Source organism: Coregonus lavaretus, assembly GCF_964263955.1.
Source record: "Coregonus lavaretus genome assembly, chromosome: 24".
Lineage (NCBI taxonomy): Eukaryota > Metazoa > Chordata > Actinopteri > Salmoniformes > Salmonidae > Coregonus > Coregonus lavaretus.
This window is the reverse complement of record NC_140011.1, coordinates 34,556,399-34,578,029: the sequence shown is the minus strand read 5'-3', so window position 1 is coordinate 34,578,029 and position 21,631 is coordinate 34,556,399. Positions and strand designations below refer to the sequence as shown.

At 43.1% G+C, this 21,631-nt stretch overlaps 1 protein-coding gene across 4 annotated transcripts; it reads right to left on the bottom strand.

Moving 5' to 3' along the window:
- Window positions 1–2,623: 2,623 nt before the first annotated feature.
- LOC311099799 (calpain-5-like) lies at window positions 2,624–20,659 on the bottom strand. Of its 4 annotated transcripts, none has more exons than XM_084140548.1 (13): window positions 19,467–19,567; window positions 16,503–16,638; window positions 16,181–16,376; window positions 13,529–13,660; window positions 10,886–11,094; window positions 10,542–10,734; window positions 10,244–10,434; window positions 10,026–10,103; window positions 9,586–9,904; window positions 8,701–8,903; window positions 8,445–8,566; window positions 8,206–8,342; window positions 2,624–3,756 (listed from the first exon to the last, which is right to left on the bottom strand). In XM_084140548.1, the coding sequence occupies exons 3-13, from the start codon at window positions 16,343–16,345 to the stop codon at window positions 3,574–3,576; spliced, it is 1,932 nt and encodes a 643-aa protein (XP_083996674.1). In that variant the 5' UTR covers window positions 16,346–16,376; window positions 16,503–16,638; window positions 19,467–19,567; the 3' UTR covers window positions 2,624–3,573. The 4 variants fall into 4 exon arrangements, with proteins under 4 accessions (XP_083996674.1, XP_083996675.1, XP_083996673.1 ...); XM_084140549.1 differs by having other exon boundaries at window positions 8,206–8,336; window positions 19,467–19,489; XM_084140547.1 differs by lacking the exons at window positions 16,503–16,638; window positions 19,467–19,567 and adding an exon at window positions 20,412–20,659.
- Between the last annotated feature and the right edge of the window lie 972 nt (window positions 20,660–21,631).

The following is a 21,631-nucleotide window of genomic DNA, read 5'->3' as shown; positions in this document are numbered from 1 at the left end:
AAAACTAAAAAGAGAAAATACCGAAGAAAAAAACTTGTGCTCTTTTTCAAAAGGGAGAGATCCAGGAAGAGAGGCAGAACGTAACAGCACTGAGATAATGTGATTCCTTCCTTGTCTGTCCAGTGATCGCCTTGGTTCCCTTTCCCTTTCCATCAGGCCTCTCCTGCAGAGAACATTTTACATGAGACAGACTTGGGGACTCTGGACCCAACATATGCCTGCATGACTTTGGCTCCATGTAACCAACTTGCAACCTGTGTGTGTGAGTGTGTGTGTGTGTGTGCGTGCGTATGTGTGTGTGTGTGCGTGCGTATGTGTGTGTGTGTGCGTGCGTATGTGTGTGTGTGTGTGTTCGTGCGTGCGTGCGTACGTGTGTGTGTGTGCGTACGTGTGTGTGAGAGAGAGAAAAGGAGGGAGGGAGGGAGGGAGGGAGGGAGGGAGGGAGGGAGGGAAGTGGCAACCATCCTTCAAAGCCAGTTGGCAGTTGTACTCCAGGACATAGCTGTAATTTCTTGGACACCCTAAAGTTATTAGATGTTCAGAGATCTGACATAGAGAATGGCTGAGTTCAAATTCACAGCTTTGAAAACATTTTCCAATTTTTCAAATATGAAAGCTATGTTATGGGATAAATACCTTTAAAAATCGATTTAGTAAATTAATTGATTTGTAATTGTTTGGCCAGAGTCAGAGAGTCTGAGACTGAAGGTCAGTTAGAAAAATTCTGAAGTTGTCATAATCTATTGCAGGACGTTAGACTGTGTTACTGTGTCTATTTCTGTGGGGTTAGTCTACAGACAAATATTTGCTTGATTTTTTTTTTGGGGGGGGGGGGTGGGGGGTGGGGGGGGTTTTCAGTGTTTGCCAATGTTACCATTTTGTTTCACATCAATGAGCCTTACTTTTGCATGCTTAACCTCTGATCTGTGAATTTACTTAGATGTATCAGAAGTAGAAGCCATGCTTAGTGTGATAAGCCATTTGTTAAAATGAGCACAATCCCTGAGTTAGCGCACATGTTCATCTGTCTATCTGTCTGCCTGTCCATGATGTGTATATCTAAAAGAAATTATGGAACGCTATTATTTAGCTGATCCACTCTCAGCATAAATTAAGACTTATTGCTCCAGTGTCTTGTTGCTAAACTTTCTGATGTACTGTGTGAGTTTGGTCGTGTCTGTTTCTATGTATTTCTGTGAGTTTAGACTGTTTGGCAGATTGGTGGGTGGATGTTAATCATTTGCCCATGAAAAGATTTTTGGATCGATGACTGAGTGCCATTTTATGATTGTAATCTGTCTTGCGGACCATTGGAAACTAGAGGATCACATTCCCCTTCACTCTGCCATTCTTCTCATCCCATAGGCTACTAGAAAACAACTCTGAAAAGCTCTCTCTGCATACTGTTTCTTGATTCTTCTTTCAATAGCTTAGTAATAACCATTAATATGGCATCCTCCATCTGGTCCATAGTAGCCACAGCATCCCTTAGGATTGTACTGAAGTCCAGACCTGGGACAGAGAGAGTAGGCGACAGGATAGATGTTGAGGGTCTAACCTGTAGTGTACACCATACAGTGATATCAGTCCCTGATCTCAGGGTTCTCATTGGGAGTCACTGACCACTGGTTTCATGGGCTATATCCCATGAGCTCACACTGTATCCCTGGTAGATGGTGTGTGTGTGTGTGTGTGTGTGTGTGTGTGTGTGTGTGTGTGTATGAATGGGAGTGTGAGTGTATGCATGAGTGGCTGTGTGTAAACATTTGTGTGTTTTTAAGGGAGAGAGCGACCTCAGTCTGCACTAGATACCACACCTGTTCTCCACCTTAACTCAGACTGTGTAGTGCAGGGTAGCTTCTCACTCATACCTCCACCATAGCCTATATGTGGAAATGCAGGAGAGCCTCACACTGTCCATTGCAAGGAGTACATCACTAATTTCATGCATGGGAAAACAATACGTTAATTAATTTTCCAATTAGGCTAACATTGTTAGGATATGTGTGTGTGTATGTAAATATTATGTGATTATTTTATTTTGGGGGAGTTACGTAACTTAAAAATGAAATGATAATATTCAGGTTGCTCTATGGTATGTATTTATAAATGTTTTGCACCCTGGAAATTGAACAAGAAAATAAAACACACTCCTGGATGGAACGATCCTGCTTGGGCTGTGTCAGACAGTACTCCACCTGGACACAGAGCCGTTGGAAGCAGTCCCCCGTCTGTCTCCAGCAGTCCCCCGTCTGTCTCCAGCAGTCCCATGTCTGTCTCCAGCAGTCCCCTGTCTGTCTCCATTAGTCCCATGTCTGTCTGTCCGGAGCACTACTTCTGAGTGTGCCTGTGGCTGAGAGTCTCAGGGACCTCACAGAGACTATCTGCCCTCTGACCTTTAGCCTCACCTCTATGTACAGGCCTGAACTCTGAGCACAAAGATGAACTCTGGGACAGCTAGCTGCCCTGCCCCTCCCCTCCCCTCCCCGCCAGCCCGCTCCTCTTCCACGGTCGATCCTGTACATTCCTCTCTTCTGAATGTGTAAACCTGTACACGTGGTGTGAAAATTCCTCTATTAATGTGTATCATGAGAACGGAACAAAGACAAAAAAGCGTTTCTTTAAAATGATTATTATCTGGGTTTGTAAACTGCTGAGCCATCTGGTGAACCTCAGCAAGCCCCATCTTTGGAAAAGGACAGAAGAGAAAAAGCGACTGGGGAAAACTAAGGTTTTGGATATGCTATTTTTAATTGTGGTTAAAGCAACATACTTTTTTGAATTCTGAATTGTGCATGGCTGTGTCTTGAGTGTAAAACAACAAAATACTGCAGTTTGGGAACTGAACTGAAATAAAATAAATTTAAACCAAAAACAAACATTGTAAAATTACTTTTCGGTTTGAATGGATGTATTTTTCTTTGTTGTCAGTAGGGAGGGACTACGTGGCAAGTCATTTTGAGCAAGGGAGTACGATAGTTTAGAGGCAGTACATACACTTTAGGCATTTCAAGTTGTTCAGTGGAACGACACAAATTGATGACCATGGTTCAAAACTTACACTCTAGATACATTCAGGTCTTTCAAGACTTTCCAATATTTTGTAGCAAATACTGAAGCCTTTTGGCTGTTTTTCAGCAATATCAAAAGAGGCACTTATATTTGTATATGATAACAAACATGTTATTGGAATGTATAAGTTGCATAATGTTGTATACAGATACAGTATGCATATCACTTTGAAGAGTTATTATGTTTCATAGTGTATAGTCTAGTAGAAAATTATTATATTCTTACTTTTTCACAGTTATTCATCTTTCAAAAATGAATGTCTTGTCTCTTTACAAAACACTCAAAACTAATGCTATAAGAACAAACAAAACTCCAGAAGGCTTGAAGGTACTTCTTGGTCCATGGCAGTCCTTAGTAGAATATATTGTAAGCTCACATTGATAGTCATTCTGAGTGATAACTTTATGTCTTGTAGTGCTGAGCCCCTGTCCAAAGTGTCCGAGGCGACAGAGTGTTGTAAACACTATCAATGTGTCCCAGGTAGTAGTCAGCTGATCCAGGTCACATGTCTGTGAGCTCGGTGCAGGTGACAATGCGGAGGGTGATGAAGCCAGGCATCTCGTCGGCCATGGCTCTACCCCTCTTCCTCAGCTGGAGCCTCTGGGGGTCGGTGGAGTCATTGACTGAGCCTGTCAGAACCACCTGGCCCAGGAACTGGTCCTTCACAGCATTACTGTTCCACACCTGGGGAGGAGGACGAAGAGGGGAGATGGAGGACAGAGGTGGAGAACATTTAAGACCAAGGTTTTACATGAACAACATCTGACCATCCATTGAAGGGCTGTATTCAATCCGTAGCGCTGAAGTTTGGCGTTGTATCCCGATTTATATTCAAAGGCACTGTTCCTGCGTTAGCGGAAACTGCATTCACGGTAATCTCTGCATATGTCGGCTCAATCGGAATTTACCTTTAAATTTCAAGCGCACTGTAGTGCTGAAGTGCGGCGATACAGATTGAATCCGGCCCTAATTTCTGACCTAAATGTTACAATTCACTAGTCAGTTTATTTTCCCAGCCCATTGTTAGTGATGGTCTTTGACCCCCATACTGTATACAGTTGATGTCGGAAGTTTACATACACTTAGGATGGAGTCATTAAAACTCGTTTTTCAACCACTCCACAAATTTATTGTTAACAAACGATAGTTTTGGCAAGTAATTTTTCCAACAATTGTTTACAGACAGATTATTTCACTTATATTTCACTCTATCACAGTTCCAGTGGGTCAGAAATGTACATGCACTAAGTTGACTGTGCCTTTAAACAGCTTGGAAAATTCCAGAAAATGATATCATGGCTATAGAAGCTTCTGATAGGCTAATTGACATCATTTGAGTCAATTGGAGGTGTACCTGTGGGTGTATTTCAAGGCCTACCTTCAACCTCAGTGCCTCTTTGCTTGACATCATAGGAAAATCAAAAGAAATCAGCCAATTCCTCAGAAAAAAATGGTAGACCTCCACAAGTCTGATTCGTCCTTAGGAGCAATTTCCAAACGCCTGAAGGTACTACGTTCATCTGTACAAACAATAGTACGCAAGTATAAACACCATAGGACCATGCAGCCGTCATACCGCTCAGGAAGGAGACGTGTTCTGTCTCCTAGAGATGAACGTACTTTGGTGCGAAAAGTGCAAATCAATCCCAGAACAACAGCAAAGGACCTTGTGAAGATGCTGGAGGAAACAGGTACAAAAGTATCTATATCCACAGTAAAACAAGTCCTATATCGACATAATCTGAAAGGCCGCTCAGCAAGGAAGAAGCCACTGCTCCAAAACCGCCATAAAAAAGCCAGACTACGGTTTGCAACTGCACATGGGGACAAAGATCGTACTTTTTGGAAAAATGTCCTCTGGTCTGATGTAACAAAAATAGAACTGTTTGGCCATAATGACCATTGTTATGTTTGGAGGAAAAAAGGGGTGGTTGCAAGCTGAAGAACACCATCCCAACCGTGAAGCACGGGGGTGGCGGCATCATGCTGTGAGGGTACACAATGACCCAAAACATACTTCCAAAGTTGTGGCAAAATTGCTTAAGGACAACAAAGTCAAGGTATTGGAGTGGCCATCACAAAGCCCTGACCTCAATCCTATAGAACATTTGTGGGCAGAACTGAAAAAGCGTGTGCGAGCAAGGAGGCCTACAAACCTGACTCAGTTACACCAGCTCTGTCAGGAGGAATGGGCCACAATTCACCCAACTTATTGTGGGAAGCTTGTGGAAGGCTACCCGAAATGTTTGACCCAAGTTAAACAATTTAAAGGCAATGCTACCAAATACTAATTGAGTGTATGTAAACTTCTGACCCACTGGGAATGTGATGAAATAAATAAAAGCTAAAATAAATCATTCTCTCTACTATTATTCTGACATTTCACATTTTTAAAATAAAGTGGCGATCCTAACTGACCTAAGACAGGGAATTATTTTTTTACTATTAAATGTCAGGAATTGTGAAAGAACTGAGTTTAAATGTATTTGGCTAAGGTGTATAGTGAGGGAAAAAAGTATTTGATCCCCTGCTGATTTTGTATGTTTGCCCACTAACAAAGACATGATCAGTCTATAATTTTAATGGTAGGTTTATTTTAACAGTGAGAGACAGAATAACAACAAAGAAATCCAGAAAAACGCATGTCAAAAATGTTATAAATTGATTTGCATTTTAATTAGGGAAATAAGTATTTGACCCCTCTGCAAAACATGACTTAGTACTTGGTTGCAAAACCCTTGCTGGCAATCACAGAGGTCAGACGTTTCTTGTAGTTGGCCACCAGGTTTGCACACATCTCAGGAGGGATTTTGTCCCACTCCTCTTTGCAGATCTTCTCCAAGTCATTAGGGTTTCGAGCCTGACGTTTGGCAACTCGAACCTTCAGCTCCCTCCACATATTTTCTATGGGATTAAGGTCTGGAGACTGGCTAGGCCACTCCAGGACCTTAATGTGCTTCTTCTTGAGCCACTCCTTTGTTGCCTTGGCCGTGTGTTTTGGGTCATTGTCATGCTGGAATACCCATCCACAACCCTTTTTCAATGCCCTGGCTGAGGGAAGGAGGTTCTCACCCAAGATTTGACGGTACATGGCCCCGTCCATCGTCCCTTTCATGTGGTGAAGTTGTCCTGACCCCTTAGCAGAAAAACACCCCCTAAAGCATAATGTTTCCACCTCCATGTTTGACGGTGGGGATGGTGTTTTTGGGGTCATAGGCAGCATTCCTCCTCCTCCAAACACGGCGAGTTGAGTTGATGCCAAAGAGCTCGATTTTGGTCTCATCTGACCACAACACTTTTACCCAGTTCTCCTCTGAATCATTCAGATGTTCATTGGCAAACTTCAGACGGGCCTGTATATGTGCTTTCTTGAGCAGGGGGACCTTGCGGGCGCTGTAGGATTTCAGACATTCACGGCGTAGTGTGTTACCAATTGTTTTCTTGGTGACTATGGTCCCAGCTGCCTTGAGATCATTGACAAGATCCTCCCGTGTAGTTCTGGGCTGATTCCTCACCGTTCTCATAATCATTGCAAATTCACGAGGTGAGATCTTGCATGGAGCCCCAGGCCGAGGGAGATTGACAGTTATTTTGTGTTTCTTCCATTTGCGAATAATCGCACCAACTGTTGTCACCTTCTCACCAAGCTGCTTGGCGATGGTCTTGTAGCCCATTCCAGCCTTGTGTACGTCTACAATCTTGTCCCTGACATCCTTGGAGAGCTCTTTGGTCTTGGCCATGGTGGAGAGTTTGGAATCTGATTGATTGATTGCTTCTGTGGACAGGTGTCTTTTATACAGGTAACAAGCTGAGATTAGGAGCACTCCCTTTAAGAGTGTGCTCCTAATCTCAGCTCGTTACCTGTATAAAAGACACCTGGTGTCACACCCTGGCTCTGGGACTCTATATGTTGAGCCAGGGTGTGTTCATTCTATGTGATGTATTTCTATGTTGGGAGTTCTAGTTGTTCTGTTTCTATGTTGGCCTGAGTGACTCCCAATCAGAGGCAACGAGTGTCAGCTGTGGCTGGTTGTCTCTGATTGGGAGCCATATTTAAACTGTCTGTTTTCCCTTTGTGTTTGTGGGTTCTTGTTCCAGTTGGTTGTGTTTGTACCGTGGACTTCACGAGTTGTTTGTTGTTTTGTTGTTTGTCCGTATTTATCACTAAAGATAAATAAACATGTTCGTTCATCACGCTGCGCCTTGGTCTACTCCTTACGACGATCGTGACAGAAGAACCCACCATCACAGGACCAAGCAGCGTGTCCAGGAGCAGGCGGCCTGGACGTGGGAGCAGATCTTAGACGGGCAGGGGTCCTGGACCTGGGAGGAAATCCTGGCCGGGATGGATCGCCGGCCATGGAGTGAGACAGTAGAGAGGCGACGGAGAGAGGAGCAACGGCGTGATCAGTGTCGTCGTCGGACGGTCGAGAGGCAACCCCAAAAAATTTTTAGGGGGGGGCACAGGGCATGGACGACGGGGCTGACGGAGGCAGAAAAGGGGCGTATTCAGAAGGCCACCAGGTTACGGGGGCCACTGGTCAAAGTAGGGAAAGAAGGTTTAGAGGCACGGCGAGAGGTACTGGGGTGTGTTACCAGTCCGGTCCGGCCCGTTCCAGATCCCGGGGTAGAGCCAGTGGTGTGTGTCCCCAGTACGGTCCGGCCTGTTACGGCCCCTCGCACCAAATGTACGGTGCGCGTCGCCAGCCCGGTCCGGCCTGTTCCTGCCACTCGCAGGTTGTGTTTGTACCGTGGACTTCACGAGTCGTTTGTTGTTTTGTTGTTTGTCCGTATTTATCACTAAAGATAAATAAACATGTTCGTTCATCACGCTGCGCCTTGGTCTACTCCTTACGACGATCGTGACACCTGGGAGCCAGAAATCTTTCTGATTGAGAGGGGGTCAAATACTTATTTCCCTCATTAAAATGCAAATCAATTTATAACATTTTTGACATGCATTTGTTCTGGATTTTGTTGTTGTTATTCTGTCTCTCAGTGTTCAAATAAACCTACCATTAAAATTATAGACTGATCATTTCTTCGTCAGTGGGCAAAAGTACAAAATCAGCAGGGGATCAAATACTTTTTTCCCTCACTGTATGTAAACTTCCGACTTCAACTGTATCTTACCTCCACAGTGATTGGCTTTGTGGTCTTCTTCCTGTAGAAGATTGCTCTGGTATCAAACACCGGCTTCACGGTGTCTGCCTTGACTGTTGACTGTACTGAGCAGCCCTCACAGGACACGATCACATATGGATCTGCGCCTGTACAATGACACATTATGAACCATTCATTAGGCAATGCTGAAACATTTCCCTGTAATGTATGAGATTGTTTTAATTAGAGGTTGTGGAGCATTCTCTCACCCCCTTTGCTGTCCTGGATCTCCAGCCCCTCTGCTCCATGGACGTAGATCTGGGACACGGCAATAGGATAGCCAGTCAACGCACTCCAACACTTTATGCTGGGCTGGTGTTCTGTTAGCTCTCTGAGAGAGGGAGAGAGAGAGCGATTTACAGTAATGCTAAAGTAATGGTATTCTGCATAGATAAGATATCATACTGAAGTGTGTTACTACATGTAAATGATATTTTAGCTATGCCACAGATATATTTCCAGTACCTGCATCCTGAGTCTACGTTAGTGTAAACACGCAGCATGAACTCTCCCAGAATCTCCGGTTTGAAGGTGGAGGGGATGATGATGTAACGGCCCTTGGGGAACATGCCCCTCATGAACACTGTGCGGGCGTTGATGTACGTCGTAGATTGCACGTTAAGCTGGGTGATGATGTCATGCATGCGGTATTTCCTATTCAGTTCAACCTTAAATCAAAAGAAATAATTTCTCACCATGACTGTTCCCCAATGGTTGTTGTTACAGCTTGATCAGATCTAGGTCTTGTTGAAAGTTTGTGTCCCTGATATGAACAAGCCAATGCGGCCATTATAAGTAATGTCTACCCATTATTGTAAACACTGCATAGTCACTTTACCTCTACCCACAATTACCTCGACTAACCTGTGACCCCGCACATTGACTCTGTACCGGTACCCCCTTGCTACTGTTATTTTACTGCTGCTCTTTAATTATTTGTTATTTTTCTATTTTTTATTCATTTTTATTTTTACTTATCCATTTTTTACTTAACACTTATTTTTCTTATAACTGAATTGTTGATTAAGGGCTTGTAAGCATCTCACTGTAAGGTCTACACCAGTTGTATTCGGCGCATGTGACAAATTACATTTTATTTTATTTGACTCACTGGTTTATTCGCTGTTTGTTCAACTGATGAAGAGAGAAAATTGAAATTCCATTGATTGAGCCAAATTTGTTTACAGAGGAGGAAGCCAAACATGTAGCGCAGAGAACCTCTCCCCTAAAATGAAGTGAAGTTGGACCAACGCCCCAGATGCACACCCTGTCTCTTAGGCAGACCCTCACCGGCCCAGTTTCTCACCCCAATCCCACTAGTAATTCTTAGAGGGTGTTAATATGAACTACCTTGAAGATGGCGAAGCCGATGGTGAGGTTCTCTCCCTGGCCGATACGTCTGTGGATCTTCATGTCTCTCTGCTGTAGGGAGATCAGAACCTCATTCACTTCCTTGGTCACCTCAAACAGGTACTGGGGGTTCTGTAAGAATGTCTGTTTGTGGTTCATGCAGCCTCCACAGCGGTTGTGCAGAGGCTCTGCATTCTTGGTCCAACTCCCAAAAATCATCACTTCGTTCCATGTCTTGTCGATGGTGAGTAGGGAGGTGTTGATGAGATGACACACGTCTGCATCTGTGAAGTACTTACACCAGTCTCTAAACGCCATCCTACGAAGATACAGTAACACACACACACAGAGAGACACAAATGAACATGGGTAGATAGATAAAACACTCTCACACGCTGAACAGAAGAGATAATAGCCTTTAATTGTTTTGTTACACTCACCAGAACTCCCCATCATCTTCCACTGTGATGCCAAGCTTATTCCTCTCCATGCTGCCAACCTTTTTCCATTCTTCTGAGCTGAAGTAGGAGAGGGGGAGGGGCAACAGGAAATAGAGGGACAATGAGATAATGAGTTGATGAGGTCACTTGTGCACTGAAGTGTGGAGAGGTTGAACAGTACGCGAGTGTGGAGGATAAAGGCTCCATGTCCTCCTCACCTGTCACTCCAGGCTCCGTTCCACTCAGTCTTTCCCCAAGGGTTCCTCATGCGGATCAGGGGGATGGTCTCGTTCTGGAAGTAGGCCACCAGCCCGTGGCCCAACCGTACTTTCTTCACTGCAGTCACTGAGTAAGCATGGCCCTTCACCAGCCCACACGCCATCCGTGCCTCGATTTCAGAAGGAGACGCCTAAAAGTGGTCCAAGCACAGTAGACAGTCACTTGTGTCTACTATACACAATTACCTGTGACTATAGTGTGCTGACCAATTGAAAATGATCAATTGAAAAGACAAACCTTGATGGAGCAGCTGATTATTCCATCCCTGTCGAAGACTTTGAACAGGTCCTCAAACAGTTTGTCCATTCTCTCCTGGTCTTTGTGGAAAGCTTCAGCCTCAAGGTTAATGGCCTCTGCCACAGCTCCACTGAAATCCACCACCGCATCCCCAGTGTTGCCCCCGTCCAGCGACTCATAGCAGCCAGAGAGCCTGGAGACAAGAGGAGAGAGAGGCGAGTCCGGAGAAGATACAGAGAGGTTAGAGGGTACGAAAGGTTATGATTTATGATTCAAGGGTTGAGAGTCATGATTCAAGGGTTGAGAAATGGGTCAAAGGATGAGAAATGTTACAGTATACTGACTTGGCATAGGCTTTCTCAAGCAGGGCACTCCAGAACTCGTTTTTGGCTTTGGAGTGGCAGTACATGAGCTCTCCGTTGATGCTGGGCAGGCGGTCATCCACCACCACGTCCACCCACTCCCCAAACACCCAGAACTGGAAGTGGAAGATGCCAGTGTAGTTCTCAGGGTGCTTGGAGTCCCACTCCTGCTCCTTCCAGTTAGGGATGACCTGTCAAAACACAGGGCTTCATAGTGAATCACATGTCTAGTCAAATGTGAATCGTTTTAAACTTGGGTGGGGATGTAGGCAAGTAGTATCTTTCCCAGCCAGGCTTGAATAAGGAAAAGTTGAATGTTTCTGAGTGGTAATGGTCATTTAAGAAGGAAAGATAACACTCTTTTCCTTTCAATGGGAGTTAAAAGCCCCTCAGGTGAATTCCTAACGTGAACTAAGTTACATGAACTGTGAGTCAAGTATCAACAGCATGAAATGGCACACAGACATCCACCCACATACTTCATAGACATTATCTGCTCAATTTCGATTCACACATTAGCAGTGGCGGCTCCTGAAAAAATTCTCAGGGGGGGCAATTTTTCTGATGATTTAGGTGACCTACACACATTTAAAAAAAGATATGTCCAGCAACAACAGGGGCAGCATATAAGTCAATACTGATATACACATTACTTGCTTAAAAAAGGCCTCATGGTTGAATTGGAAATATGTGCACCTGAGCATAATTCACAACAAGCAAGCAGGAGCTTTTGATAGAGGCTACTGAAAACATTGATGCAAGTTATTGGTAATAAGAAATTTTTATAGACTTCCATATTCTGCCCTCTTGTATAGATTTGTGAAAATGAACAGTGATAGACATTTTGCCTGAAAACAGAATTTGAAAATAATTTCTAGAAAAGGTAAACACAGCTATCTGTATGGCTTTGTAAAAATGAACAACCATATTCTGGCCAATTGTATAGATTTGTAAATATGAACAACCATATTCTGGCCAATTGTATAGATTTGTAAAAATGAACATGAACATATTTTTTTTTATTTTTTACTTTTTTTAAAATGAAAAATAACTATTTTAAACAACATCAACTGTGAACTGATTTGGGCGTGTGTGTGTTAAAGAGACAGACAGGGAGGGACAAAGAGAGAGAGAGGCTACATTACTTGTACTGAAACTGTTCTAGCTTGCTGCATGATCAAATTCAGCTGATGCGCATAGCAATGCACGTAATGGGCATTCTTGAAATGCTCACGCACCTTTTGCTGCACACCAGCCTTCTCTCCCCTCATCACACTGGCTCCATCGTAAGATTGCGCAATGAGTTTGACTTTCTCGTTGTCGGCAAAAAGACCGTTCAGTCTCTCCAAAAGCACACTGGCGATTGAGACTGAGGTTGATTCCGAGATGGGAAGGAACTCAAAAAAGCGCTCCTGCACTTTGTGGTTGCTATCTATGTACCTCAGCACAAGCACCAGCTGTGTCTGTGTAGAAACGTCCGTGGTCTCGTCAGCTTGGATAGCTACGAAGTTCGCCGACTTCACCTCCTCCACAATATGTTCCCTCATGACCGCTAGCATACACTCCAGTAGCTCGTTTTGAATGGTCTTTGATGTGCCCTTGAAAACTTTAGCATTTTTAAGATGGTCATCAAACACCTCATCTAATTGTGCCACAAAGTTGACAAGTCCAAGAAAAATACCAGGGTTGGTGGAGCCCTCAGTTTCATCTTTGCCTCGCAAAGCTAGCCATCTTGACAGTTGTACGTGAATTGATTGACGCTGCTACCCGCTCTTTTCTTAGTTATGTTCATGGTTACTTATGTTACGTATGACGAAAGCGCGTAAGTGCAAGCCCTCCCGGAACCCATAGAGATTGTATTGAAAGCTCTGATATTTGAAAACAAAAATATTTTACATGATAGTCTATGAAAGACTCCTGGGCGATTTTCAACCTGACTGAAATCGCCCCAAAAGGGGCGGGGCCATTTGAAGCACGACTTTAGCCTGATTGGACATTTAGTGGCAGATCAGACGTCTAGATTAGAACACTGATAACTACTGTTGCCGTGATATAATTGATTAGAAAAAAAATCCCTTCCTTTTCCCGTTTGGCAGTGCGTCGCCCATATCGCCCTAATGAACACACCGCCCCTGCATTAGGAATGTGACCAAAATAGCTTTTTACCACCTGAGGAACATCGCTAAGGTGTGTCAGTTTCTATCTCAGGCTGATACAAAGAGACTCATCCATGCTTTTATTACAAGCAGGCTTTATCCTCTTATGTTTGCTGTGTAGTAAATATTTCTGTTTTTATTTTCATTGACTATTTATTTTTAGTCTTTCCGTTTTTGTTATTCTTTAGTTTTTTTATCCTCTTCTGTTTGCTGTGTAGTAAATATTTCAGTTTTTTATTTTCATTGTATTTTTATTTCTGTTTTTTACCTGTGCGTTGCATCTGAAATGTGCTATATAAATAAAGCTTGATTTGATGTGTTCCTTCCCAAACAGCACCATGTATTCCCCCATAAGGTGACTAAGGAAGGACTGATAAAGGAAACTAATACGCACGGAAATACACACATAGTCTGCTCTTGTGACACTCATCTCAGACTGTGTGACCAGACAGGAGGAAACCAAACTCACCTTCTGCCAGAGGTCTGGCTTCAGTGCCAGGCAGGAGCATGCCGCCACGAACCAGCAGTTACCCAAAAGCCCCTGGTTCAAGTCATGGGAGCTGATGCCCTCCACAAAGAGATGAGGCCCATCACTGATCTCCTGTAGCAGAGAAAGAAAATGTTGTTGACAAGTTATGATGAGGGGTGGTAAAATGTGAAATTGTGAGGTAAAATGTTCCATGTTCCATGTGAAAAATTAAAATACCTTAGAATGTGCTTAGTAATAAGTTATACTTGTAACAATAGTCGCAAATCCTTGGAAAATAGTTCTGGCTTAGAGTACGTTTTCTTTTTAAATGAGTTGGAACTCTCTTGAGGTGTACTGTTGTTATAAATAAGAAATTGTGTTTTCTCTTGTCACTTGGGCAACATGCCATACAGATGCAGGATCTTAATTTGATCACTCTTTTGTTGCTGATCATTTTCCTGCAAAGCAGGAAATGCAAAGTTGTAGTGTATTTTAGTTTTTTTTAAAGGCTTCTAAAGTTAGTAATTTCCACTTTGAAATTTCAGACTTGATTTTATGCACATAATAATTCACATTTCCTGTTGCTGCAGGATTATTTTCCTGCTGTATTAAGCTGGCTCAAATTAAGTTCCAACATCTGTACAGAGAACAGATACAGTAACACATTAAACAGGAATTATATAACTCTGTCTTCCTCCTTTGAACAGAATGGCAGCTATACAAACATAGATTTAATTTTTGTTTTTCTCTGACATTATTGTCATATATCTCACACACTATGTAAAGTATACACTTTGAGACACATCCCAGCACCACCCTCACCCCAGTTTCACAACACAATTTGCTGTCTGTCACCACCATGAGTATTGTGGATGACACTCAACCTTTAACACAATCCTCAGAGGCAACCCTTCAAAAGGCATTAACCTTTGAAGTACTCCATCACAAAATATTGTATGAGCCTATATAAAACCTGGCAGACAACACCTTTCACAATCCCTATGTATGGCCAAATGCCATAAGTGCCTTGCAAAAGTATTCATCCCGCTTGACGTTTTTCCTATTTTGTTGCATCACAACCTGTAATTTAAATTGATTTTTATTTGGATTTCATGCAATGGACGTACACAAAATAGTCAAAATTGGTGAAGTGAAATGAAAAAATAAAAAATGAATAAAAAAAAATCTAAGAAATAAATAACGGAAAAGTGGTGCGTGCATATGTATTCACCCCCTTTGCTATGAAGCCCCTATATAAGATCTGGTGCAACCAATTACCTTCAGAAGTCACATAATTAGTTAAATAAAGTCCACCTGTGTGCAATCTAAGTGTCACATGATCTCAGTATATATACACCTATTCTGAAAGGCCCCAGAGTCTGCAACACTGCTAAGCAAGTGGCACCACCAAGCAAGCAGCACCATGAAGACTAAGGAGCTCTCCAAACAGGTAAGGGACAAAGTTGTGGAGAAGTACAGATCAGGGTTCGGTTATAAAAAAATATTCGAAACTTTGAACATCCCACGGAGCACCATTAAATTCAATATTAAAAAATTGAAAGAATATGGCACCACAACAAACCTGCCAAGAGAGGGCTGCCCAACAAAACTCATGGACCAGGCAAGGAAGGCATTAATCAGAGAGGCAACAAAGACACCAAAGATAACCCTGAAGGAGCTGCAAAGCTCCACAGCGGAGATTGGAGTATCTGTCATTAGGACCACTTTAAGCTGTACACTCCACAGAGCTGGGCTTTACAGAAGACTGGCCAGAAAAAAGCCATTGCTTAAAGAAAAAAATAAGCAAACACGTTTGGTGTTCGCCAAAAGGCATTTGGGAGACTCCCCAAACGTATGGAAGAAGGTACTCTGGTCAGATGAGACTAAAATTGAGCTTTTTGACCATCAAGGAAAACGCTATTTCCCAACACCTCTCAGTTTTGCCTTGAAGAATGGGTGGGGGGGGGGGGGGGGGGGGGGGCTCAAGTTTTCTGTTTATTTGTCTTATTTCTTGTTCACCAAAAAATGTATTTTGCATCTTCAAAGTGGTAGGCTTGTTGTGTAAATCAAATGATACAAACCCCCCAAAAATCCATTTTAATTCCAGGTTGTAAGGCAAAATAGGAAAAATGCCAAGGGGGGTGAATACTTTCGCAAGCCACTGTAACACAGTCATACTGTTTGTATATCAATGCCAGAGGTCTTGTAAAAGTATTGTAAAAGTCAGCACACATGAAAATTAAACCATAGACATGACATATTTGGTTTCAATATTGCACCAGAAGAAGGCCATGCTCTGATCCCAGAAAGTACTCTATAACACGTGTCTAAGCTTTAATTTTGACTAATCAACAGCAAACTATAAATTGGTATTTTAAGCAATAACATTTCCTAAAAACTATGAGGAAAAACATGAACAATACATAGTTTCAGTGAGCCATTAAAGCTTGTGACATTCTATTTCCTGTTTCATGTTTTTGCATACAGATTCTGCTTCTGGTATTAAGCTAATAGACAAAAAATAAAGCACAGGTATATTTTTTCCTTGGTAAAATCTGCCTGAAATAAAAATGACTGGTCAGGTGAATAGAAAATCTAATAGAAACGTTGATAATGAGTCAAGTGCTCTGTTTAGCCGTCACAGTCACTCACCCTTGGTCTCTTCCACTCCACCATACCAGGAGGTTGTTTTCTGTAAAACAGGGATGCGTTGGTGACAGGAAACTCTGGATCCTCAAACAGTTTATTGTCCTCCAGACATTTCCTCTTCAGCTCAGAGTAATGCTGGTTCTTGTATGAAGTGGCCGTGGAGAACATGTTTCAGACGCTGGAACCTCAAAACTGCAAACTGACCACAGAAGTAGACTTCATGTTACTTTATAGGCAGACTATCTGGACAGTCCTTGTCAGCTTAGGATATATTATTGTACACCTTTGACCCTGGGTGTCTGGACAAGAGCTCAGCATACCGTACCGTAATACACCCCATAAATCCCAGAGTAGCTCTTTCTTGGAAAATGTTGCAATGGCATTTTTCATCTGAATCACCGTAGTTTGGATATAGTATCCAAGGCAAACTCCCATAGGGGCCGACAGGGCAACAAACTGGTCTAGAGATACAGTGGGGGAAAAAAGTATTTAGTCAGCCACCAATTGTGCAAGTTCTCCCACTTAAAAAGATGAGAGAGGCCTGTAATTTTCATCATAGGTACACGTCAACTATGACAGACAAATTGAGCATTTTTTTCCCCAGAAAATCACATTGTAGGATTTTTAATGAATTTATTTGCAAATTATGGTGGAAAATAAGTATTTGGTCACCTACAAACAAGCAAGATTTCTGGCTCTCACAGACCTGTAACTTCTTCTTTAAGAGGCTCCTCTGTCCTCCACTTGTTACCTGAATTAATGGCACCTGTTTGAACTTGTTATCAGTATAAAAGACACCTGTCCACAACCTCAAACAGTCACACTCCAAACTCCACTATGGCCAAGACCAAAGAGCTGTCAAAGGACACCAGAAACAAAATTGTAGACCTGCACCAGGCTGGGAAGACTGAATCTGCAATAGGTAAGCAGCTTGGTTTGAAGAAATCAACTGTGGGAGCAATTATTAGGAAATGGAAGACATACAAGACCACTGATAATCTCCCTCGATCTGGGGCTCCACGCAAGATCTCACCCGTGGGGTCAAAATGATCACAAGAATGGTGAGCAAAAATCCCAGAACCACACGGGGGGACCTAGTGAATGACCTGCAGAGAGCTGGGACCAAAGTAACAAAGCCTACCATCAGTAACACACTACGCCGCCAGGGACTCAAATCCTGCAGTGCCAGACGTGTCCCCCTGCTTAAGCCAGTACATGTCCAGGCCCGTCTGAAGTTTGCTAGAGTGCATTTGGATGATCCAGAAGAGGATTGGGAGAATGCCATATGGTCAGATGAAACCAAAATATAACTTTTTGGTAAAAACTCAACTCGTCGTGTTTGGAGGACAAAGAATGCTGAGTTGCATCCAAAGAACACCATACCTACTGTGAAGCATGGGGGTGGAAACATTATGCTTTGGGGCTGTTTTTCTGCAAAGGGACCAGGACGACTGATCCGTGTAAAGGAAAGAATGAATGGGGCCATGTATCGTGAGATTTTGAGTGAAAACCTCCTTCCATCAGCAAGGGCATTGAAGATGAAACGTGGCTGGGTCTTTCAACATGACAATGATCCCAAACACACCGCCCGAGCAACAAAGGAGTGGCTTCGTAAGAAGCATTTCAAGGTCCTGGAGTGGCCTAGCCAGTCTCCAGATCTCAACCCCATAGAAAATCTTTGGAGGGAGTTGAAAGTCCGTGTTGCCCAGCGATAGCCCCAAAACATCACTGCTCTAGAGGAGATCTGCATGGAGGAATGGGCCAAAATACCAGCAACAGTGTCACGCCCTGGCTCTTGGACTCTGTTATGTTGAGCCAGGGTGTGTGGTTTCTATGTGTTTTGTATTCTAGGTCGTTTATCTAGCTCATTTGTTTCTATGTTGGCCAGTGTGGTTCTCAATCAGAGGCAACGTGAATCAGCTGTTGCTTGTTGTCTCTGATTGGGAACCATACTTAGGCAGCCTGTTTTCCACAGTGTGTTGTGGGATCTTGTTCCGTTGAAGGTTTGTGTTTGTAACCAAGGACGTCACGTTATCGTTTTGTTGTTTTGTTCGTGAGTTCTCTAATAAATAAGTATGTTCGCATTCCACGCTGCGCCTTGGTCCTCTGTGTATGACGATTGTGACAAACAGTGTGTGAAAACCTTTTGAAGACTTACAGAAAAAGTTTGACCTGTGTCATTGCCAACAAAGGGTATATAACAAAGTATTGAGAAACTTTTGTTATTGACCAAATACTTATTTTCCACCATAATTTGCAAATCAATTCATAAAAAATCCTACAATGTGATTTTCTGGATTTTTAAAATTTATTTTGTCTGTCATAGTTGACGTGTATGATGAAAATTACAGGCCTCTCTCATCTTTTTAAGTGGGAGAACTTGCACAATTGGTGGCTGACTAAATACTTTTTTCCCCCACTGTAAATATATCCAATAACCGATTTGAAAGCGATGCATATTTCAATAAATGGAAGTAGAAACACAGTCTTCTATAAACAAAATCTACAAACAACTACGCTACATCACTTTAAAAGTTATAGTCAACCATAGATTTTATTGTATCTGACCTTTGACACAAACACAGCAAATGGCTAAACTTTTACTGGTTTTGCGATGGAAACATCCCATGGGTGATTAAACGCATCTGATCAAAACATCTGCTATCCTCTGGGAATATTCTGATATTCTAACTCTATGACCGGTACAGTGCACTTTAATCCTGACCCCCAACCCCATAGGTCAAGCTCTTTATAAACAAGATGAGATTCTATATGGAGTCTGTCTGACAGTGCAGTCTCGTACTTTGCTGTCTGCCATGAATAACACAGACACAAATAATTACATTCCAAAGGAATTCCATTTTGTGGCCACCGGAGAACAGTCAAGCTCTAAACTCCCGGTGAGTCTCTAATTACACATTTCCCAAAAACATTACACACTTTAGGAAATGCCTCTCAGAGCAAAGCCCATTTGGAACACAGTGAGAGGCAGTTCATGACGAGGTTGTCATGAGGATTCTGACAGTTCATTATCATCATGGCCAACTCTCTGCTACCTTCAGTTTTCAGTCAAAACATTAAGCAGAAATGTACCAACAGCCAATACACTAGAATAATTGGTGGAATAAATTAGAATGTTTTTCTCTCTCTCTCCTTCCTTCCTTCACATACAGAACAACCACATTCTCTGTCTCTTTCTCAAACTATTAAAGCAAAGAGAAGTCCTTACATATATCACATCTAAGGATCTATAAGAAAAAGCTCAATAAAACTGTCTACTGTACCTCACCTGTAATGCTGTGACAACTGCCTCCTCCCAGGATAGTGAAAGAGAAGGGTGTTTCCACTAGGTCTTTGTACCTGTCGGTTTCGCCCCTCCCCCTCCTCCCCTCCTCCCCCACAACACCTCCGCAGTGACCTAGTTTGTGTGTGTGTGTGTGTGTGTGTGGGTGTATATGTGTGTGTGTGTGTGTGTGTGTATGAGTATGGCTTCATTGATTGAATAAGTGACTGTGATTGGAGTTTGCCATGCATTCCTTCATGATGTCACTTCCTTGTAGAAGAGGAAGTCCTTCCTCAGGTGTACACTGGCGTGTCTGTGTGTGTGTTTATACCATATTAGTACCTAACTGACAAGCTCCAACAGGTTTTTCTGTGTTTGGTATGAATGGGGTCACTGCAGGGGAGATTGAGGAGGGTAGAGTGTCGCTGTTCTAATTGTCACAGTTGTTGGGTTTATTGTTATAATGCTCTATTCTGGTGTACGCTTACACAATATGCTTAGACTCGATGGTCACCAACAATCTACTAAAAAGCTGTTGCTGTTTAAATGGTTAGTTCACCAGTACGCATCATCAAAGGTTATGTTACTAACAAAGTTAGAACAAGAATGATGGCAAAACTAAAAAGCTTAATTCACTGTAATAATGCCTGTATAATAAATGTTGTAAGTGGAATGCTATTATCGCTATCCAACTGGGAGTATGTCCACATCCAATGTGGTTTCAGTTTAGCATAGCAGAGCTGCCTTAGATGCAGGCTGTAACATGGAGGCTGTGATAGACAGCATTCCACTCCCTCTACAACTGCTGCTGAAGAAATTGAGAGATGCTGCTTTTAAAGGGGAGTACATGTTATGTATATGGCATTCTTAAACAAGACAATTTGACAAATTCATATTCAAACATTCAAGGTGTGCAACCAAACGTAGTTCTCCACAGTGTGTGGCTCTTACCTGTTCTTGTCCTCCTAAAATCCCAATGGAAATCCTAAAGTTCCTTATAAGGTTGTAAAAATGCCACCTCTAATACACCTTGGGAAGTTCCACTGGCACGTCACAACTAGAACCAGAGGGTTGTGTCCTCCTGTCTGTCCCCTGCCTATGACAATGGTCTACAGCACGTGGGGCTCCCAAAGAAGCAGCCAAAAACACACAGCAATGGTATTTCCACTCCTACAAGGAACATAACCCCCAACACACTCATTAACAAACAGACAAACCCACATTCACTCACGCACTCCAAAAACTGGTCTGACGAGTGGTTCTTTAGGGCAGAATGCATAATGCAAAGTGCTGGCTCCCAGTCTCATTCCTTTCTAGTGAAGTTAGATGATAGATATGTTATCCACTGCATTCCTGGAGCTGTTACGCTCTCCAAGGTGCAGGGTGCTGAGAGGGGGAGTTGTAAAAGGTCCAGGAGTGTTACGCTATGGTTAAACCCAGCACTCAGAGAAACAAAACACGACTAAGGGAGTGGAAGAAACAAATTATTTTAATAAAAGTTCAATTTGTCTTAGTCCAAAAACAACTGAAGAAAAGGAACAGAGTGGGCTAGTCGGCTCCGGAGGAAGGAGAGGCTGAGGCAGGCAGGCAGGCAGGCAGGAAGGCAGGCAGGCAGGTTGGGAGGTATGTCTGAACTGAAGACAAATCAAACGACAGGTTAAGGAGAGTAAAGAGCCAGGCTGAAGACAAAGACAATTTAACTCTACTGGTGAGCCAAGTTACCGCTCTAGTAAGAACAACGATCTGGCGCCGGTGGAGAGCCATGCCCAGGAATTAGTAGTGCAGGTTGATGAGAGAATAGGATGCAGCTGCGTAGGCAGGAATCACTGGAAACAACCCGCAGCTGCACAGGAGAGGCAGATCCTGAGCACGCCCCCCGATCCACTCCAGACACAGACCGGCAGACGCACCAACATAATGGGGACAAACACACATACAGATACAACAGACAAAGAGGGGACAAAACAAGGAGGAAGGGAAACAGAAAAGGGAGAGACAAGCTGCCCACATAACAAGGAGAGAAGGGAAGAGGAGAGGAGAGGAGAGGAGAGGAGAGGAGAGGAGAGGAGAGGAGAGGAGAGGAGAGGAGAGGAGAGGAGAGGAGAGGAGAGGAGAGGAGAGGAGAGGAGAGGAGAGGAGGTGGAAAGAGGAGAGAGATGAGAGGTGGGAAG

Coding starts and splice junctions, on each gene's coding strand:
- LOC311099799 (XM_084140547.1), bottom strand. CDS start 16,345: ATGTTCTCCACGGCCACTTCATACAAGAACCAGCATTACTCTGAGCTG. Junction 9,905..10,025: donor GAAGATGATGGGGAGTTCTG/GTGAGTGTAACA, acceptor GTATCTTCGTAG/GATGGCGTTTAGAGACTGGT. Junction 8,904..9,585: donor TCGGCTTCGCCATCTTCAAG/GTAGTTCATATT, acceptor TTTTGATTTAAG/GTTGAACTGAATAGGAAATA.